The 23392-nt window shown below is 36.7% G+C and overlaps 1 protein-coding gene across 2 annotated transcripts in view; it reads right to left on the bottom strand.

The window, feature by feature from the left end:
• Positions 1 to 3112: 3112 nt before the first annotated feature.
• ZNF804B (zinc finger protein 804B) overlaps positions 3113 to 23392 on the bottom strand; it is a 239024-nt gene continuing 218744 nt past the window's right edge. For both annotated transcript variants that reach the window (XM_066991683.1, XM_066991684.1), the window contains exons 3-4: positions 13087 to 13217; positions 3113 to 10710 (exon numbers count right to left, since the gene is read on the bottom strand). In XM_066991683.1, the coding sequence (XP_066847784.1) occupies positions 7017 to 10710; positions 13087 to 13217 (3825 nt within the window). In that variant the 3' untranslated portion in view covers positions 3113 to 7016. The remainder of the gene's footprint in view (positions 10711 to 13086; positions 13218 to 23392) is intronic.

Genomic DNA, 23392 nt, shown 5'->3' with positions numbered 1-23392 from the left:
GCTGGGGGTTGGTCTATTCTCCCATGTGCCTGATGACAGGATGAGGGGGAATGGGCTAAAGTTGCGCCAGGGGAAGTTTAGGTTGGATGTTAGGAAGAACTTCTTTACTGAAAGGGTTGTTAGGCATTGGAATGGACTGCCCAGGGAGGTGGTTGAGCCGCCATCCCTGGAGGTCTTTAAAAGATGTTTAGATGTAGCCTTTAGTGATATGGTTTAGTGGAGGACTTGTTAGTGTTAGGGCAGAGGTTGGACTCGGTGATCTTGGAGGTCTCTTCCAACCTAGACGATTCTGTGATTCTGTGATTCTGTGATTTTAGGATTTCTCACTAGGGCTTGCAGAAAGCAGTTAGTCCGTAAATTACTAGCAAAAACAAGAAAGTAAAATATAATTCAACAATTTTTGTATATACATTGCTTTATATAGAAATAGTTTACAGCTGTCTGAGACTAATTGGTTCATTTCATTCACAGTGATTTATTTATTAATGTTGATTTGCACACAGACTGCTTGGAGTACACTGAACTGTTTTATATATAAAGTTGATAAATATATTTAATTTATTGATTTGAAAATGGCAAATGTATTTCATCCAGAAAGTTTATTGGTTCATAAGAATGAAATATTGATTTTTGTGTGCAGTATAAGTTTTAGATGTGCACTTAAGTAGACACAACAGAACTGCTTACACTGCTTTGTGAAAGTCTATCTAGCTTTTTGTCCTTATCGTTATTTTGAGGGGTTCATAGCTAGGTTATAAAAATGAGTTTTTCCAGATTCTTCTTCTAAGACAGTCATGCATCTACTTTTTGACTTCTCAGTCAAGAGCACTTTTAAGCAGATTCACAAAACAGATTGGCCATTCTTAATCAGTAGATCTTTGGAATAAATACTCATTACCATAATTGCAGATTTATTTCTGCCTATAATTTCTGCAATTGGCTATTTATGTTCTTCTGTGTTTTCTGGTGAAGAAAACAATGTGTTTATTGAACTATAATTAGAAGTATTGTAAAACTGCTACACATGTATAGATGAATTGAGTGTTGAGTTAAGGCTGAGACTGACAGAGCTACAGATAGAGAGTATTTGTCCTGAAATGTTCATAAGTTAATTCTTCTTAGCCCTGGGGCTTCAAGCACATCACATCAATGTTCCCCAGTCTCAATAAGTCAGTTCACTGACCTGCAGATTCCCTGTTATCCCCTCACACATTATTATCATTGTACTGAGTTTCTAGAAGGAGCAATATAATGAGCTTCACTCCCAGTGATTCTTTATGTCTATATAAAGTTTATATTAAGATGCCTATATTTACATAATAAGGTTAATCACTGAAGTGAAAGACTTCCCACCAGAGCGAAGGAATGATTTTGCTGATATTGCATGGGGACACGCGTATTCAAACATCACCTATGAAGAAAATAGGTCTAATAATTTTCCAGCCTCCCTTCTTGTGCTGCTCTCCTTTCTTCCACCATTCTGGCTCAGTCCCATTCTCTTCTACAGCTCTGCTGATGTGAGTGATCATGGAACTAAACAGTGAATTGGAACACTGTAGGGACTTGAGAGAAGAGAGAAGAGAGTAAGAATGGAGAAGGGAGAAGAGAGAAAGAGAAGAGAGAAGGGAGAAGGACGGGCAGGGCAGGGCAGGGCAGGGCAGGGCAGGGAAAAACATTGCAATGTGCAGTTTGAAACCTGTGCCTGGTGACCAAGGAGGGGATGGAACATTTTTCAATCAGTGTTGTGTGCCTGCACCATATGTGGGTTGTTTATAGCCCGAGAAGATAAGACATTTTTAAATCTTTCAATTTGTATTTGGCCTGGCCAGGTGGTAGCACTGCCTAGCTGGTGTCCAAGGACTGAATGCATTTTAGCTGTGGTACTAAGCACTATGATGGCAGAACTACTAAGAACTCCACTTGGGCTTGCAGGAAGTTTTCAGAGGGCAGGGAGACTTCCTATCTGAGCAGAGACTATGGAAGGATAGGATCTCTAAGAACAATCTCATCCCCTGAATGACATCCTGTTGAGTGGAGGCAGTGTCTGGGTCTTGCAAAGGCTGGGCTCAGTGTTGTGACAACATTTTAACTAATGGAAGCAAAAGGATTGTCTTGAAGATAAACTTAGACCTAAGTATCAACAAGTATTTTTATTTTTTTTATATAGTTGAATGAGTATGCACATTGCCATTTGGGAAAAGTAGCTAGCTTGACCACAAATAAGGTGTGAATAACTTTGTTTCTTCACATATCATATCCTACTCAAAAGCAGTATCAGTTTTTTTTTGTTTGTTTGTTTGTTTTTTTTTTTTCAGCAACAGGCAGATGAAATCTGATCTCAACAAGAAACCTGTTGTAACAGTTAATACTGTTAATGTTGATTTGCTGTGATTTCAAGGTTTTATTGAATGTCTGAGTCATAAGCTGGAACTGTATCATAGATTAATTTTGTCCCAGATGTTAGCTAAGTTATTTCTAGCTACACTAACAGACCTCAAGGAATATGACATCTGCCACATAACAATCAAAATACAGAGTTATATCTATTGTATATACCCATCCAGACTCATGATTTTCCATTACCTCAACCTTTACGCTTACCTGGAGACATGAAACTTCTGAAACTATCTACTGATGGCTATAACGAGTCTTAAAATTATTACTAGTAAAACAACAGCAGATGGGGGCTCCAAAACTAGTAACTATATGAGAAGACCCAAATTCTTCCATCAGAGAGCATATAATATAAATGAAGGATAGAAGAAAAAATATACAATAAACAAGCTGAGAAAATACACAGTGAAATGGAAATCACGGATTAAACAGAAGATAGTTTTAACGACAAAGGTAAGTTTTAAAGAATGCTTAAAAATTGAATAAAGAATATAGTAGTTTCTGGGATCCTACTGTTAGCGTCTTTACCAAAGGACCTTCTACACAACCAATAAGAATTATAACTCAAATGCATTATTTGGGGAACCTGACAAGTGAGTTATGAGTGTAATTCTAAACTGATTAGTGTATAAAAATATCAAGGGAGATGTTCCATTACAAGTGCTTGTAAAAAACACATAGATAAAATCATTTTTTAAAGGAATATTTATTTTCACTTCCATTTAAACAACCCACTTTTGTAACACATACTAAAATCTTTAGGAAACATTCTAAGAAATTTCAGGATTATAGCCACAGGGATAAATTAAATGCATTTTAATTTTGCAGATTAAAATACAGAATATGTTTGCATCATTCTGCATTTTATTATGTTGCTGCCTTTTGGTATGCTTTACATTAAAAATACATGACTGACACTCTTTATACCAGTAAGCCATTTTATTGGAAAAAAAATATTATTGCATTAAACTACATTCCCAGGAATTCTTTGAATAACCTAAAAAAAAAGCCGCATTGCATGTACAATAGTGCAATTCACTTAGCTATTGTATAATATAAAACACTTTATACAGAGAATACAAAACAAAATTACTAGTTTACATATTTTACTAGCCAGAGTATTATCCAGTTTTAAATATAAACTTAACACTTTTAAAATCAATCTGGTCAAATGACATTTTAATGCAAATTTGAACAACAAATATACATATTAAATGTATTCCAAAAGTGCCTCAGTTATGGGAAAAAAACAAACAAACAAACAAACAAACAACAACAACAACAAAAAACTGTCATCATTGTGAAACTCAAGAAACTTAATTATTGGAATTTTACAGCATGGATGACCTATTTCCTTGGATTATGGATGAAGAATATACAATCAAGCTAAAACAGTTATTTAACTTTGAGTGTATATATCTCTGCCACAAGGATTCTTAGTATAACTAAAATCAGAATTGTATCATGGCTCCATCCATCAGGCCCAGTTATGCTTTTAATAATAAACATGATGCATATTTAAAGAATATTACTGATGAAAAATAAAATGGCAGCAAGTAGAGCAAATACATCATCTCAGCTGTGCTGATAATTTTATTACATTTCTCCAAGAAAATCCCTTCTGTGTACTAGGAACTCTATTGGACATTCTCTTCATTGATAGTCAATGACTGCTGTTTTACTATTGTGTTGTTTCAGTCACTTCTTAATCTCTTTTTTTTCCCCCCTTCTACGTCTATCAAAATCCTAATTCCTATTGTTCCATGAATTAAGTTTAATTTTTATTGCCTATTCATTTGCCTTTCCAGATCATCCTTGTCAGGATACACAATGATGAGTGAATATCCTATGATTTGGTTCCTTCCTAGAATCCCATTGTATTGTACATGCATTAAGGGTAATGTGTATGCTTCCCATAAATGATCTACTTATTAGGATGTTGTTAAGTTTCATTTGATGAGTTTTTTTGCTGTGGGAATTTCTACAATAGTAATGTTATCTGCAAAAAAAATGATGAAAAATAGGTGCATATATATTAAATATGAGAACAGTCTGATTTCCTTATCACTGTTTTTCCTATCAGTGTTAACCGTTTATGATCCAAGAGAACTAGTACAGACAATAAAAAATGTTGGTTTATCTTGAATGGGAGCGAAATTGTGACAGCAAATTTAAAAATTTTTCTGTCTTGAAATAAATCTTTGAGGTTGGTATTAGCCCTGAACTAGTGGTAGGGGCTGTGCAGGTCAGTCAGCTTCTTCTAGAGCACAGGTTGACTTGCTCTTTTTAAATATACAATTCACACTCTTTGTACAGAATTATAACTATTTTTTACAAATGAACCTCTGAGAGAAGGAATTCAGTCTGAGATACCAAGTACTAATTTTCAGAGCTGATAAGTTGCATTCAGTGAAATATATTTGATTCACAGAAAATAAATTTCAGAAGTACATAAATTATATGTAAATTCAGATCTGATTTGAGGAACATTTCCAGTAAAAAATAAAAAGTAGAATTTTAAAACCATGGAGATATTTATTTTTAAAATCTTAAAAAAAAAAAAAAAAACCAAACAAACATAACTGACTTCCTTAATTATGAAGCAATAATTTTAAATTAAAAAAAAAAATCCCTACAACTAAACTAAGAAAAATTAAACCATAAAGATAATTAACTCCAAAATATCATGAACCCATTTTGTTAATGAAATGAATAAATCAGCTGGGAATGCAACCAAAAGACATTTGATGGGATCTGGTTTCACCAACCTCTTTTTCATTACAAAGTATTTTGCTTCTACTTAGTCTCCAGATTTTTTTTTCTAACTGTTTTTCTTTGATGGCTAAAATGTTAAGCAACCAAAGAAACTTTGACTTTGAAAATCAACTACAAAGTAAGCTATCACAATTTGTAAATACATTCGAAAAATTTGGCATAATACCAGTTTATGCTGAAGCAGCTACTTTTAGAAATTAAAACACTTCCATTTTACTGCAATGGATCAATCTAATTTGATTAAAACTAAGTTAGAAAATTGGTCCTAAGTTGTATTTTAAATACTCAGCCTAATTGCAATTCTCAACTTCTTCAGATAGCTGGATATAATGGAATAAAATCCTCCAAACATTTTCAATGTGCTTTATATCAGTTCTGAAATATATATTAGTAATTGTGCACTACATCATTGCAAATGAAATTATTTCAGATGTTTCAAATCCAAATAAACAGGTATTCTCTGCCAGACACTTCACTGTCCAATTATATAGTCTAGCCACAATCATGATCTTAATTTCTTGCTAAATATCCCATGTCGAGTTAGTAATATTATAAAAATATCCAAAGTATACCATTCAAAGAGATGCCGAAGCCCTCACCTATTTTCAGAAACACACTTATTTTTAGAGATTTCAACTACACATTACCCTGAAAGTTAGATAGATGCAAGACTTCAGTTTGCAAGTTCAGTTTGGGAAGCCATGCTAGAGACTTCGCATGTTTGCTTAGATTCAGTACACCCTGTACTTATGAGAACTGTGACATGGTTTTTCATGAGACATGACCTGGAAAGCCAGTTTCTGCTCAGAATTCTACTTCTGTATTTTTATGAATTTCATCATGATTTTATAAAACCAGCCAGTTGTTTATGTTATTTGTGAAAAGGGTGAAATATATTTGCATGTACTTTGGGCAAGACTCTCCCCAACACGTCAGAGCTTTGTTGGCAAGAAAGAAGAGTTACTTTGAGGGCCAGTGACCTCCAAGGTTCAAGGCCTGCACTATCTGAATTGCAACTCTGGGCTGCTGCACCCCACCCCTGACATACCTTGTGCAACAGCCACAGCAGGCAATGCCAAAGATCTTGGTTTCATCACTTTCCTTCTCCTGCCTTCTCGGAAGCTTGGCTGGGGGAAAAATTTAGCAGTCTGTGCCAGCAAAGAACCCCCTACAATAAGGGGGTATTTTTTTTATGAATTTGTGGCCAGACTATAGTCCCTTTACACTGTCCAAGCAACATATCCCAGTGATAAAATCACTAAAGTAACTTTGAGATGTTGCGATGACCCTGCTCTTCCAATGTCAACTCATCGCCTACCACTATGAGGCTCTCCAAATTATGGCTGGGAAACAGAACAAGGTACTTGTGGTCCCAAGGTTTATCTTTTTGGCTCATTCTGAAAGGCTTACACAGATCAAGCATTGCATTTACATGCTCATAAAAGCAAGCTTTTGAGGTGTGTCAAGATTGCACTACCTTAAATTGTGTTACTTTAAATCACCTGTCATTGTTGACGTTCTTTGTCTGTTGTGCCTGAGTGCTGTGGTCCTCTTCCTACAGACAGTCACAGGCTTCACTTCAGGCTGTTCTTTCTAAACTTTCTGCAACATGACATTAGCTGGACCCTGTATTTCTTGTGATGGTATCAGGACAGGCTTTAAAACTGCTTCTTTACTGTGATATGAGAAACTAATCAACATTCATATGCAGTCAGACAACACTTGTACTTTAAAATATTTGCCATTTTGTACAGCAAAACAGTAGATTTCCCCTCGGATACGTGATTGAACACTGGATATCTTTTTTCTTTAAATTTGTTTCTGGAGCCATGGTGCAATTGTTTGGGCTAGTTTAAATAACTAGAAACACCAAAAATTTCTTTTATTGTAGGTAACTGTTGGGTCTGGCTAGAGCAAGAATGATGATGGGAATCTTGACCTTGGAATAATGGATGAACAATGGGATTTGGATGCATAGCAGGAGGTGTGGCTGCATTCAGGTGTGGTGTAAATAAGGCTGGGATGTACGCAGCATGTGGCAGTATGGGGAAGTTCAGTGGGGAAGGGTGAGTAGGGGTGGTGGAGACCAAGTGCAACGGGTGTCCTGCCAGCAGAGCAGGGTGGGCAGGAATGAGGGTTGGTGCTAATGGAGAAAGTGATATAGGGGTGAAATGTGCCTGAGAGAGGGGATGGAGGTGTGCCAGGGAGAGATGGCTGCCATGGGGATGTACAGATGCTGAGAGAGCAAAGCGTTGCAGCAGTGTATGGTGGATGGTGGTGACAGTAGCATGCTGCTGAACAGGGATGGTGGGAACTGCTGGTGTTGCAGAGAAGGCAGCTGGTCCTGGGGCAGGCAAAACTTTCAGGTGTTTTGCCAGAAGTTGTTTCTGCATATGCTGCTGGGCTTGCAGCTGCAGCAACCTATATTTGTCTACTTCTTCTGGTGAGAATGTTATAGGCTGCTGTGTTAAAGGAGGGGAGATGGATTTAGTGTACACTTCTAGTTCATTTACTGTGTCATTGTAGTTCTGCATAGCATTGTCACAAAGAGAGTCTGAACTGCCTTCTGCCTGGTTCAAGTCCATGTTTACATCATGTAGTTCTTCTTTGGTCTCTGTTGAATTAGCAACAACAGAATATCTTTTAGAGGAAAAAGCACCAGGGAAATCATTTGGTACTGGGTCACAGCTTTGTATAAAGGGTTGTACTTCATTAATGAAGAGATTGGATTGTTCCTTTATTGCTGTGCTCCTTTTTACGCTCGGGCTCTGATAGCCTGTTCCTATTTGAATGATGTCTTTAAAAAGACAATGATCATAATCAGTCCCCATTGAATGAGCAACATTGGTTATCTCTGAAGCTTCAGATTTGTTTCTTTTCATACTGCCTTCCAATGGACTTTCATTTTGCCCTATGTCATTTTTACCTGTGCTTAGCAGTTTCTCTGGCAAAGGTAACATTGCTGTATCACCTACCGATGATGAAAACTGAACCGCAAAGTGACTTTGTGAAAGATCCTTTAATTCCATACCACAAATGTTTGAAAATCTTTCAGAATCATGCATTTGTTCTTGGGTTTTCTTGGACTGCACTCTTTCCAACAATAACTTGGCTGTCAGTGACTTTCTTTTTCCACATATGTCTTTTGCCAACGTTTCAGAAGAGCAGGTAGCAAAGTTTTTCATCTGGCTGTTTACATTCAGAGATTCATAATGTGTAGTTCCATCATTTCCTCTTTTGGTGTTAGAATCTCTTTCTGCATCCTCTTTTGTTTTATTCTCACAGTTATCAGTCTCTTTTGAGAAGGACCCTGAAGGACTACTACCTCTTGATATTCTGCTTCTAGATGAGCTCTCGCTGCTTCTTGATTCTGTGGTGGGAGAACTTTTGGAGCCATTGTAGCTTCTACTTCTACTATTCACTCTGCCAAAATGCTGGTGTCTACATCTGCTGTGTTTAGATCTATCTCTGTGGTGTAAAACTTTATGTCTTGAACATCTTTGATATTTAATTGTGCCCCTCTGTGTGCAGTTTCTACTTCTGTGACTTCTAACATGGCAAAGATAATTATCATATGCATCATCAGAAGTAAAAATACAGTTGTGCTTTCTATGTTTACATTTGTGCCTTTCAGCTGTCTTGCTTTTCCTTTTGCAACAAAAAAGCAAATGATTTCTGCTGTGATTGTTTGATGTGGGACTAGAGGAACTGCTCACGTAGCTACTTGTACTGCTAACCGAAGTGTCAGAATAGCTGGAATGTCTGTCAGAGGAGGACTTTTGAGGAGATGGAAATCTCCAGCATCTTGTAAAACTTCCACTTTCTTCATTTTCTGAATACCTGCTGTTCGAACCAGATTTATAACTAAGGAAACTTCCACTAGAATCTTTTCCACTGTCACTTATGTCACTGCTGCAGCTGGCCACATCTTGAATGGATTTGCAGTCATTTTGGTTTTCATGAGTTTCTTCAGAATAAATTAAATGACATTTTGCAGCTTTAGTCTTTTTAATCCTAGACATAAAAGCAGAAAAGGAAATGCTTTCATTTCTAATGCTCTGTTTTTTTCTTTCACAGCTATGGAAATGATGCTTTAAAGATCTTTTCTGTGGTGTTGTATGAAGACCTTTTTCTGTCATATAATCCTTTCGTGAGACATCAAGGTAAGCAGGCACTTTAGGTATATTTTCATTCAAATAATCTGAAATATATTTTCGACCATTTTTGTTCATTTCTTTCCCTATGTCTGACTCAGCTTTTTGCTTGGCCTTTCTTGGATTTAGGGAACCTTTCATCTTCTTTGGTTTCAACAACTGATTATCTTGTTCATTTGACATTTGCTTGTGTTTTATTAAACCTGAGGCTTCATTTTCATCTGCAGTCTTATTTATAGAGTAGTCTTTACAGCCTTCTTTGTTTGTTTCATGCTGTTTACCATCTCTGTGATTTAAAGAGAGTCTGAAGTCAAAATACAAAGGATTACAGCCGTATGAAATACAGGGCTCAGTTTTTGTAAACAAAAGTAATTCTGTGGGCCACTGCAGAGCAGTGCTGCCATCTTTGCTCACTACATGGAGGAAAGGCAGTTCCTGGGGCTTAGCCTCTTTAACCACAGTCTCCCTAGAAAGCGATTCTGTATTTCCATTTGTAGTTTCTGAAACCTCCAAATATCTTTCCCTCTTTACCACCCCAGGACTGTCATTAATGTTGCTTGAAAATGTCAGCTCAGGCACTGGCTGTTGTGGGAGCTCAGGTAACTTGTTAGACAGTTCGGCATTGCTGTGCTTGTAGGTGTTTGGCTGTATGCAAAAACTGTTAGCTTGGCATGAAGGTGAAATGAGAGTTTCCAACAATTGCTCAGACTCACTCAGTTTACTCTCTTGATCTGCTTCTCTAAGTGAACCTGAAAAATCCAAATTTGAAAGCTGTATTTTGATTTTGGAAAATGAAGGATGAACACTGACCTTTTCTTCTATTTCTCTATCACTACTTTTATCATTTTCTTTTAGCATTTTAAGTTTCACAGCTCCATGACTTGATGCACCGTTATCCAAATCCATTTGGTCTTGTGGAATAGGTGGTCCTTTATCCAGGCCTGTTTTTATATCCTCTTCCAAAAGTGTGCCAGAACGACAGCCCTCAAGAACTTGCTTTGTTTTATGGTTGGGGGATTCAGTACAATCATTTCCTTCTTCAGAGTTCTCACTGAAGACTGATGCTGAGGACTCAAGTTTCAAAGGGACTTTTTTAGAAAATGAGAAAGACACCCCTGCCCTTTGAGAAGCATTGGTGCTATCTGGGAACACTTGTGAGACTTGATTTTGAAGCACGTGGCATCTTTTAGTAGGTGAATGGTGCCTGCTTATGATAAGCTGCTGTTTCTCTAGTATACTGCTGGAGAAACCTTGTCCTTCACTTGCAGTGGTGCTTTGAGAACCAGCTGTGACCATGCCACCCTTGTATAGGAAAACTCCATCTGGCGACTGCTGCTTTTCCATGACTAATCTGGGGGCTTTAAGCATTGGTCCATTTCCAGTGATGCTGTAAGAAAATAAATAAAAATATGGTTGTATTAATCAAGTAACCAAGTTAAAATAGAACACACATTTGGCAATACGTGTTTGGTAAAAGAGTGCCACTCATAAGACACTTCCACCCATAGCATCTGCAGAATCAGCCTCTGTAGCAGAAAAGGCAGTATTCTGCTTGCTTTGTGTGTGTGTAGGTTAAAGAGAAAATTTTATTTTACCTTTATATTATTCCACAATAAAGGATTTTGTGAAATATTCAGAGATATTAATGCTAATACTATCTCTAAACATTGGTGGGAGAACGGATGCAAGGTGGATTTCCATCAATATTAATGGCAACATCAGCACTGTCATTATCAACCACCATTTGGCTTTCTTTGTTGTACTTTCTCCTCCTGTATTTTACTTCAATTAATTACATTTTTCTTCTTCTCCAAAACTCTCAGATTTTTAATCTGGGGTTTACTTTTCTTGCACTTAAAAAAAATAATAAAATCAATGTATTCTAAGGAGAACTTAACAAACATGATGAATTGTTGTTTGTTTGCAATCTATGTTTAAATGAATGGAATGACTGGAATGACCACTGTCTTTTTCCATTAGAGACGATATGTATATAGCCACCAAAAAATGTTATTCCAAGTAATATTTTAAACATACATTTCATTAGATAAATTATCTACATTTGCTGTCAAAGCCTACAATACACTTACATGAAACAATTTTGGAAGCAGCTTCAGTAAAGAGTTTGATTAAAAATTAGAAAATATTTAAAAAAACTAAGTAAAATACAACTGCCAGATCTGCATAGCAGTTATCTATAAACAGGCTAGCATGTTTTATAGGTGCTATAAAAAAGCATTGATCTCCAGCAGTGGGAACAACATAAAGACTCCCTGGGGTAGGGTCACCTCAGAGTAAGAGAATATATATGCATTTCTGAGAATACATTTGCATTTGCCACAAACTTAGCATCAGAAGATACAAATCCATCCCTATTTGTATATCAGGAAGGAATTCTGTCTTGTAGAAAGCATATATAGAGATCTCTTTGAAAGTCTCCTTGGAATAGCAAAATAATTTTTTTTTCTCTCCCCAGTTTTTCTGTGCACCAGATTAACAGTAATTTTGTTGTCAGATTGTATTAGCTTGTTGTAAAGAACCCTGATGGAACCTGAGACACAGTATTGAGGGACAATAACAGTTGTGTCTGTGCACAAACTTTTGCCTAGCGAGGCTGACTTTCTGTCTTGCCTGGACAACAGCCAAGATTGCACATCTCAGCCATCCCTGAACTCATCTGTCATTACCAACAGGAATAGTGCGTGCTGTATTTCCAGGCTTTCTGTAAGGGATACGGGACTTGTAGCTCTTTCTATAAGCAGACCCAGTTGTTCCCTTCCTGTCTCATTCGGATCTGATTTTTTACTACTGATCTTATCAGTCTAAATCTAAAACTACATATTCAAATACATTGACAAAAAGGCATCTTTCCACAGGCAGTTACATTTCTTTCAGTAGATCTGTATGAAAATGGAGTTGTAACCATAAAAGTGATACATTAACACTAAACTGTTATATTTCAGCAGATTACTTAAAAGCAATTACATTGGCCAAAATGAGTGTATAATAAACTCTCAATGTTATTATTTCTAGGGTACTGTAAAGTTGATATGAATTAAAAAGGATGCCAGTTTAATTATCTACTTAACTCATCATGGTCATAGATTAACATAAACAATTGGTCTGGTAGCAATCTATTTTACTGAAGCATTCAGTGTCATTAAACAAAGGAGATTTCTCAAATGTAAGGCTTTATTAGTGTAAACTTCATACTGTATCTTGATATGCATCAATAGAACTAAAAGTACTGGGTAAACTTAACTGAGTTAATTACTTATTTTCCATTCACTTAATAATATTTCCATTAGTGTACACAGAAACTGTGAGAATAATCTCAGCATATTGAAAATAATGAAAATGATTCAAAGATCAGGCACCAGCAGACCAGTGCTAAAAGGGTGGCTTTCCTCTCATGTTAGCTTACTATAAAATGATAAGACAGTTATACTAATCTACACGGGTCAGTTTTAATAAGGTAAAATGGTGATATAAAATCATCTCCAAACCACTCAGTTCAGAAGAGATTAGATTAACTGGTTACAGGAGAGAAAAACACAAACCTTCAAATAGCATGTAATTAATTCAGAGACTTTCAATTTTATGGTTAACAGAACAGGAACATTAGGAGTTGGGGATAGCTGAAAGCAGGTTACAATATTTGCAGTCTCTGTCCATTACAGAGTGTAGGAGTAAAAATTTGGAGATTTCTTCTGGGATTGAGGAAAGTGGGCATTAAAATGTAATATGAGTTTTAAATACTTGCCATTCTGACTGTTTCCGTAACTCTGCGAGCTGGTGGAGCCGCTTGAGTGCTTTTTCTTGTTTCTTCTCATCTTTCCATGACTTTGAAGCCACGTTTCGAGCAAATTCCCTTTGTTTCAAGTCTTTTAATCTCTGTGTGAAAAGAGCAAAAAGAGAAGGGATTATATATGTAAACAGCATATGCATTACCTCTAACTCAATTTATTTGCTTTTCATGAAGCTAGTATATAAATGGACAGTAAGAATATACTTAAAATGCTATCACTCTAAGAAGATATTGAAAATTCTATTTTTGCCTAACAAAATAATATGATTGAGCCATCACTACTTAGCTGATATATGCCCACATATGAATGAAACCTTCACTCATAGATACAGATTTTAATCCTGAAATATATTTGTCTTATGTGTACACGTATCTTCTGTTGTGTACAAATACATGGACAAAACTAGCCTCCATTTAATTCAGCTGGAATTTTCCTGTCATATTCAGTCAGTTGGAATGCAATCCATAGCCATATACCAGAATAAATCTGAACTTGTGTGTGTATTTTATAGATATATAAATAGATAATAATAGATATATAATAGATAATAGATAAATAATAGCTATAGATATATATATATATATATGTGCTCTATACTTGCAAAGGTATGCATGGATGTGTGTGTGTCTCTGTGTTGCTTCTGTAGCTTTTTAAGACTGCATTTGTTATTCAAAGGAGAGAACTACTGTCTGAAAGATTCCATCAGGAAACTCTTCTTTGGGTATATTCACAAATTTTCTGGATCATGTCATACATCTGTAAGTCAGATAATTCCTACTGGAGAAAGCAAAATTCTTTGCCTTTATTACATTTTTATTACATGGTTTTGTGGTGCTGATAGTGTAAGGCAAAGTGAAAGAAAAGAAGACAAAAAAACCAGAAAGTGTCAAAAATGTCCTCTGCAAAAAAAGTGGTGCTATCTGGACGTTAAGTTCACTGTGCTCTCTAGGTCTCTGTGGGTCATGCCCGACGTTACGACTCAGGAACATGCACTTCCCAATTCAGGTCCATATTTCCATGCTCTACAGCAGAAATACCTTGCTCCCCTCACCAGCTTCCCAGCACCAGGGTGTCTGGGGATGGGAGGTTCATAAGCGAGAAGGGAGCTCAGGTACACTGAGTCAGATCTCCAGACTGGAAACCTTGATGACCTAAGAGCTGAACCCCGGCATCCACTTGCCCCCCAATCTGAAGGAGACACTGCATGGGACTTACATTTCCAGAATAGGCAGAACAAGCTGCTCAAAAGTCTCACCATGGCTGCACAGACTTTTGCACAGGCCATTAGGGATCTGTGTTTGAGGTACCAAAAAAAAAAAAAAATGCTGTGTTGTTGTTTTATAAAATCTAAAGAGATGCTAATTCCTTTTTTCTTTTTTTATTTTTCTTCAACTAAAATTAGAGAAATATTAAGTCATCCATTTAATGGTGATGGCATAATATCACAGAGAGACACATAGGAACCCTTGGGGGAAAGAGGTGATACAGACTCTGATTAAGTTCTGTGAAGCATGCTGGAAAGCTGTGGTAGGTATCTCTCATCATGGTCATGTCAACTCTCCTTCAAGTATATTTGTGAAAAAAGAATTAAAAAATAAATTAAAAATAAAAAAGCCAGACAGCATTTGTTGGGAGAAAAAAAAATGTTGTGAGACTAAGATCGGAAGTTTCTTATTTGCTCCCAGCCTTCTGGACCCCGAGACTTGTGCTTCTGAGCACTGATATGGAGCATGAGAGAGCTGGGCTGTCCAGGAATCAGCTGTCCAGGGAGCTTAAGAGCTGTCAGTGACCTGCCTGATGTCTTCCCATGGACAAACTCCCTTGGATGGGGAGGAGAAGTCCAGAAAGGCAGTTGCTCAGGTAACTAGGGCAGCTCCAACCAGCAAGAACCGTCCTGCCACCTGGTGCCTGTTGAAAGTTTAGCTGTATTAATCAGAAACCTTTGCAGTCTGTCATCCTTATATCTCTCTGGAAATCCTCTATCAGCTGTGACATTTAGTATTTCACCAAACTAGACTCCAAAACAGAAGATCTGCAAAGTCCTCTTTAAAACACTTAGAATTCAGTTCCTTGGAAAGAAATGGTTATTCCACTAATTTTTTATTTTTTTCCTGTCCCCCTCCCTGTCCATCTTTTGTCCATCTTTTCCAGTCTATATAGCATTCCATTCCCTCAACTTTTTTGCCTGTAGTTTACAATAAATTAGACAAATATGTAAGACAACATTACTGCTGGTCCAAGAAAGCAATTTCTTTTTAGTAATATGTTAAAGCCAAAGCTGTAAAGTAAACCAGAGAATCTTCCCAGAACAAACTTTGTCATCTTTCATATTTACATGAGTGTAAAGATATTTAAGCAGTAAAGATTCTATTTTCCATGAAAAAACACACAGTCTTGAGTCTTATTAACATCTTCCATGTGAAGAAAGGGCAAAGAAATACATTTGAGAAATGTCGGTTAGAGCCGCTTGCTGTATTTTAGCTGTCACCATGAGCTGTTTGGTATCACACATAAAGCATTCATGAGGAAAAACAGAAACAGTTTCTACCTGTCAAGGAAACAAAGAACAATGTGCATGCTAGTACTATGGAGTGCAGGTACTGCAAAGCAATGCCATTTCACTTCTTTGACAGGTAGGATGATAATCAACAAAGCAAATGGACCAACACTAAGAATAGAAGTCCTAGTGGTATTTTTTGCTCTCTAATGGCATACAGAATGTGTCAAGGAAGAAGAGAAAAGAATACAAAAAATATAGGAAAGTGTAGCTGAGCACTCATCAACTGGAGATGAAAACCAAGAAATTAAAAGCATCTACAGTCTGAGCAGAGAAAGGGTCTCTCCCTGCACATGCCCCCATCAAAACAAAAAAGCTGCACTGCCAGAGCTCCGATTAGGAATTGTAATGAAATTTGTCATCTGTGTTGGATAGACCACGGGACTGCCCACTGAACCTGCAAAAGCCACGGTTTTCCTCACTAATAACCTGTGCCAGTCTTTTGACAGGCATGCAAATATCTTTCACAGGTGGTGAACAACAGCATGCAACTGAGGAGGTACCTGAATGACAACCCTAAGCTCAGCAGGTGCGCTTGAAAATTAACATCACTTTACATGGCAATTGCATTTTTCGTGTAATTAGGTACTTAACTGGGCATCCAAATACAGGCACGTGTAATAAATTATGATTTATTTAATAGCAATTTAGTGTTCTGTCCTTCACCTGCTACAAATATCATTGCTACAGAATTATTTTTCATATTTAGACTCATGTTCTATTCTTTCTCTGTTTTTTATGTAAATGTGCATGTGGATACTGCCATATCTAGAAGTAACACTTTTTTTTTTTTTTAAACCCACACAGAATATTAAAAGACCACAAAGTAATTTTCACTATTATGGAACACTTTACTTATATAACCATGTCTGAGTCACATTGGCTCATCTATATAAGACCCACTCAAAAATTGCTGAATATATTATTTTCCCCCCTGAACTCTGGTATGATTCATCAGGGGATCCAAATGAGTCAATGGAATTGCATCTTTGTTACCTTCCTTTGTTAGCCAGAAAACATCAGTGGCCAAATACCATACGTGCACTGTACTTTAGTAACTTCTACCAGATTTTTTTTTTTTAATTGTTGCTTTGTTGTGGCCAATACTTACTTACTTACTGTAGCATACTTACCACTGACTGCATTTTCAGTAGTAAGATTACTTTTTTTCCAGAGATTGATCCTGGTTTCTATTCCTCCATGTGAAGAGGAGCATTTCTCTGGATTGTCATTAATCTGAACAAATTTAGATGCCTGTGGCAGTTTCTTAGATTTTCTTTACAACCACTGAAGAGAAATTAGCATTTTTATGGACCTAATCACCTCATCTGAAATCAGTGGGGTAAAGTGAGATGTAAAAGTATCTTTCTTTTCATTGGGTAAAGAGGGTATTAATGGTGACTATCTCAGACATGGACCACTTTTGATAGAGGAAGAGTGTGCGATTGGTGCATTGTCACTTGGTCACACAGGTAGTACTCGTGTTTACATGTTCCATAAAAGAGTAGTTTGTATTAGTGTTACTTTTGGCGTATATAAGAGAAAGAAAGTTGAGAAAGACTTCTGGGCTTATTCATTTTTGATTTTTTTTAGGAAACCATTGACAACATAAGGTTTCTATAATCTGCATTTCAAAGTGATTCATCTGACAGGGGATACACAGAAAAAAAAATGGAGAAAGTGTGCTTGCAGTACTGGTTAAGAACACAAATACATTGAGAAGCATAGAGAAGATATTTGTTCTTCTCTCACTCCTGATTTCTTGTCTTGGTCATTTCCCTGCCAGGTTTCTCACCCCTCCTTCTCTAGGTGGTTGCTGACTTCAAGAACCACTTTTTCTCTTGTTCACTTTCTCTCAATTTAAGGACCAGAGGGAATGTAGTACTGGGAGAGAGTTACTTCTTTTGAGAATTCTGCCAGGGGTCATGTTCACCTCATTATAGAGATCTACTTGGGAGTCTCAGTGTATCTCTACTTCAGATACTGGGTCAAATAAGTGTTGCTGCAAGTATGTTGAGAAGCAAGTCATGTTTTTGTTCTCAGTGGTGTAACTACGCGGATTTAAATAGAAGGCAGGTTTGGAAAAAAAATGTTAAAATTTCACGCATTAAATCAGAAAATATCAGGTCAGCTTGAGTTAGACAACTTTTTCCACTTACATTCAGATATTTTATTTCCAAATATCATTCACATTCAATGTATCTGATAAAACATTCATCACTGTAAGGCACTGTAGCCCCAGATAGAAACATATGCATCTCTGCTTACTTCAGTCAGCTTCATGTATATGAGTCCTGCCATATGTAAAGAGCCTTCTCTGAATTCAAGTTCATAAACTAAAGTGTTTGAGTGCATGATTGACTTAAAGATTGATTTCCACTTTGCTGAAAAGCCCCTTAATTGAATTCTAATCAAACTCACCATAGAAGGGTTAAATGAGGAAAAAAAAAGTGGAATGTGATTTTCAGTAACTATTCTCTTGCCTAAGATTGGAACTAAGTAAATTATTTATAAAATGATTTTACACTGCAAACCGTCAAATGAGAATGATAAAGTTACTAAAAAATAAAATTAGACTTCATGTCTGAAGCTTATAGTATTAACTCTCTAAGTGAAATAGGGGAAACAACAGAGAAGAAATTTGATTTTACTATAATAAATAAAATCCTAAAAATAAAAATGAAAGGCTATTACATACAGAAATTAACCAGGAGATATGAAACTCAAAAATTACCTGACAAATTGTCATGTTTTACACATAAATAGTTAAAGATCCCTTTGAAGTGTGTGATAGTTACTATTTTTTGGAGTATATTTTATTATAGCCAATTATAATGGATTCAATATTGTTATCAGGAATGAATGGAAGATAGAAAGAAAATATCCTTGCATGATTGGGTTAGGGCATGAGATGACAGCAGGAGGGCAAAAATCAATCCTTAGACATGCCCATCGATGAATGAGTTGCTGATCACAGATCCAATTGAAAGAAAAAATTACAGCCAGGTGTTTGTTTTCATGTTCCTTCACAGAAACTGCTGCTAAATCTTTGTAGAAAGAGGATCTGATCTAGTGCAATGGGTCTTGATACCAGAAAGAAACAGGATCTACCACTGCTTATCTGTTTCTTTTCTGTGGGAGCTTCTTACAGTTCAGCCAGATCAGTGAATATTCTTGCTACTTAAACTGATTTCAACCATTGCCCAAAGTATGAGTTTGGACTAATGAAATTCAGGGTACATTTGCACAGCTCATGAGAAACCCCCAGGTAACGTTAAAACAGATGGATTGCAGGGAGGGCATTTCTGCAGGGTAAAGGATAGAACAGGCACTTTGTGGCAGCAATTCACTCGTTTGAAGGACTGAGCTATTTGTGGATTCAGCATATGCTCTGCTTGACCACCCACATTTATATCAGTTCCAATGAATTTACTGTCATATGGTCCAGCAAGCTGTCTGTGTACTGTACTATTTGATTAGACACATCCAGTGTCACTTTGGAATACAGAGTAATTTACCTAGTAAAAGCAACACATTTGAAAGATAAGAATCTTGAGACAAGGACTGTATCTTCACTGCATGTTTATATACAACCTGGCTCATGGGGTCTCTCGTGCTGATTCTCAGCCAGAGAAAAACAAAAGCTCATTTAATTTTTTTTTTTCCTTTCCATGTAAAGATCTCAAAGAGAATAAACTGCTATGACAATTTTGTAAAATCAAAATTTTCAATACTTATTGTAATCTTACTTTAGAAATTTTTAAGCTTTTTTTCCCACATTTTTGAAGCCTATCTCACCACTTAGTGTTTCTTTGTTCTATCTGTAGCAGATGAAATATAATATCACTTACATTTTAAGGAAAAGAGCCTGAATTATCCAAGAATTCAAAAGGCAGGTCTAAAGCATGGCCTCAGAATTCCTTCAATGTAGTCCTCAGACTTTCAGAGTAACAATAATGATAATAGACATGATTTTGCATACATTTTATATAACACTTTACAGAGACAAATCTCAGATGTCTTATGAAACAGGCACTTTTACCATGATACTATTTTACAAATAAAGAAAGGAAAGCAAAGAGAGATGGAATTACTTATGAGAAGAGTAGGGAAGAGGCTAAATCAGCACTCACAAACGTGTGTTTAATTAGCACATCTTACTCTTTATAAGCCCATTGGAACAAGACGAAAGATGCCAGATATCTGAATTAAACCTGCCACGGTTTTGACTGTGATAGAGTTAATTTTCTTTGTAGAAGCTTGTACAGTGCTGTGTTTGGGATTTAGGATGAGAACGATGCTGGTAACACATGGATGTGTAGTTGCTGCTGGCAGTGCTCACCCAGAGCCAAGGCCTCTCCTACTCCAAGCGCTGCCCAGCCAGTGAGGGGCTGGGGGTGCACCGGGAACTGGGAGGGGACACAGCCGGGACAGCTGGCCCAGGCTGCCCAAAGGGGTGTCCCACCCACCCCACGGGGCGTCATGCTCGGCAATAACAACTGGGGGAGAGGAGGAGGAAGTGGGGGGACGTTGGGAGTGATGGCACTTGTCTTCCCAAAGAACCGCTGTGCTTGACAGGTCCTGCTTTCCTGGGAGCGGCTGACACCTGCTTGCTGATGGAAACAGTGAGCGAGTTCCTTGTTTTGTTTTGCCTGTGTGCATGGCTTCTGCTTTACCTCATAAACTGCCAGTATCTCAGCCTGTGGGTCCTCACACTTTTACCTTCCCTATTCTCTCCCCCATCCCACCCGAGGAGAGTGAGTGAGCGGCCATGTGGTGCTGAGTTGCCTGCTGGGATTAAAGCACAACAAAACCTGAATTTGATTTTCCTGTATAATCAGTTGATTCTTAAGGACTGTGGTAGTGATGAAGGAACTACAATAAAGCATGAAAAATACCCATTACAAAACATTGTGCTATGTCCGTAGGTTACATAAAGGAAAGCTGAATCAGCAGACCACTACACTGTGACTTTGTACTGCTGTGCTAGAGAACAAGCTCATCACTAAAAAGAGTTATTTTAATAAGCACCTGAGATAAATGTATGTTTTGTGATAGGTACCTTTCACTGCACTTCAGATGAAATTGGATTTGGTCAGGGCGAAGGGTGAAAAACAGTATGTGCATGACGAATACTAAAACCAACTATAAACAAAAGTCTCATCAAATGTCTCAAGGAAATAGAAAATCTCTTTTTCTAATAAGAAATAATAGCTATCAATAAAAAGACTTTTAGGTTGTTTTCCTTATTCAGTCAAAAGCAAAACATTCTTTCTCTTCTATTTGCTTAAAGCAGACAGATGTCTTCTGGAGTAGGAGAGCTAAAGGTAACCGGGAACAATACTGTAACAAAATGGATGATCAGAGTAAAGGAGGTATAATAAATGACATCTCCGTGACATAAGATTCTTATTTGACAATAAGAAAGGCCACAAATGACTTTTATAGTCATCTGTCTGAAACTTCCCAATAACACAAAGCAGGGAACATCCTTTTTAACAGATAAACTGATAAAATCAAGTTACTTTGACAAGATCTATTTTACATAAACCAAATTAAATTACATTAATTACATTATAGTTCTTTAATACTTTATGGAATCCTGTATCAGTCATGCCAGCATTTTCCCTGGCACTGATGTCAGGATGACAGATTTTCTTGTTTATTCTCTTTAAACACTAGCATGGTTTCTATCTTCATGCAACTTCCTCTAGTGCTCTGAGACTTATTAAAAATTCTCGTTAATGGTTATGAGAGTGTGTGGCCATCTCTTTCCCACTATTAAGTGTAGGTTACCTGAATCTGCTGGCATAAAAATATTTAGTTTCAGATTATGCTGTTTCATATTTTTCTTAGCTAATGCTAGAGTGGTACTTCACAATCATCATAAATATCAGAAATGTGACTAAATCATCTGGCTTTGCCCCAAGTATAGAACAGAAATCTGTATTAAATACTCTTTTTTTACATCACTGCTGACAAGTAACTCATTTCTATTTGGATCAGAAGATTCTTTATGTCCTCAATATACTTTCAGAAACCTTCTTGCCCTTACCTCTGATGACTACAAATTTTCCTTTTGCCCTTTTTACTTCCTCTATCACTTTTTTTCCAATTTCTTCACTTCTGATTTATGATCTTTACTATCCATTTTTCCTTTTTCTCCTTTATTATAAATTTAAGCCACAGAGAATTGACTTTCCTTCTAAACAAGATTAGCTGTTTATTACCGATTTGGTCTTTTTTCAGTTGTGGGATTTGGGTTTGTAAGCTATCTGACAAACGCTCTTTTAAATTTCTTAAGTTTCTCTCACATCTTTCCATTTGAATCCTTCCTCCTAGTCCATTTTGCTGGCTCTTCCACCTTCATGACACTAGCTTCCTTAAGTAAGTGCATGTTGCAGTTTCTTTTTGTTTTTATTTTTGTTTTTATGCCAATAATATGTAATTTAAAGATCAGCTTTATAGAGCCCCATAATGTAGATGAATCCAGATACAGTAATTTGAAGCATTTTTGTACTATTCTTGACAGAAGGGAGGTCCACAGAAGCAACAAATTCAGATGGATAATCTGTTAATTTTAATTTCTTCGTGCATGGGATTGGAATAGCAGTTTATGTTCCAGTCCTTGGTTTATTTACAGGAAGAGATGAACAGATGTCCCATTATTTTTCCAGGGTAATTCACTCCTGCCACAGCCTGGTGTAGCCTTTGATTATCTGAGAAAATCTTCTCAGAACATATCTCAGTAAATTGTACTGATTAAAAATGGTTATTTTGAATATCTATTTTTATTTATTTTCCAAATTTGTCTCACATAGTTATTACGTGTTGTGTCTTTTGATTTTAGTGCCCTTTTTTTCCCTCCACTTGACCTATCCATCTCACTTCCCAGTTCATCAGCATTTCCTGCTGAAATCACAAAAGTAATAAGGTGCTTCCTAAGCAAATTCATTGTGTCAACGTAAAAGATAACCAAACTGTGCAGAGTGAATGATGCCTTAATTTTCCAGTTTATAAAGGCAAAGACATTTTGGCCTATCCAGCACCCTTTTTATTGCCACTTGCTTAAAATATTATTCATTTGAAATTTGTTATTTCCATTTGGTTTTCTTGAACATATTGCTGTTGCAACCTGCAGTGCTTAAAGCTTTCACTAAGACAGGGAGCTAAAAGCGTGCACATAGGTCAAGATATGTGGTTCAGCTCACTGCTGTGTAACAGATCACTGAACTGCAACTTGACACCTTTCAATTGTGATTCCATAAGTTAAAATTAGTTTAATGCTGCTCAAGAAAATGCTCCCTGGAAAGAGGATGAAAAAGAACACATTGCACGTCGTGGAGCTAATGGAAAGTAGCATTTAATGTCCCCCTTTTCCTCTTACCCATGATCTAGACTCTGTTTGTATTCACCCTTCTATCAAATAATGCTATAAACAAGCTAGTTTTTGATGTAGACATGGAAAGTTTTTAACACTATAAAGCTGAATTATCACCCCCTGCTTCTAAAATGTTATGCCACTTCTCAAATTTTGAGTAAAGTTTATTTTATTATTTGCTCTCAGCAAAGTTTTATTGTTGTAAAATTTGAAGTTGATCTTTTATTTATACCACTGTTTCTTATTCTAGTTCTCTATACTTTTCTACAGCCCTGAATTTTAGTTATTTCTTTTACTAAAGTATGATTGTAAGTTTGTATGC

This window comes from Anser cygnoides, chromosome 2 (assembly GCF_040182565.1).
Source record: "Anser cygnoides isolate HZ-2024a breed goose chromosome 2, Taihu_goose_T2T_genome, whole genome shotgun sequence".
NCBI lineage: Eukaryota > Metazoa > Chordata > Aves > Anseriformes > Anatidae > Anser > Anser cygnoides.
The sequence above is the reverse complement of the archived record's forward strand: the minus strand, read 5'-3'. Positions and strand labels throughout refer to the sequence as shown.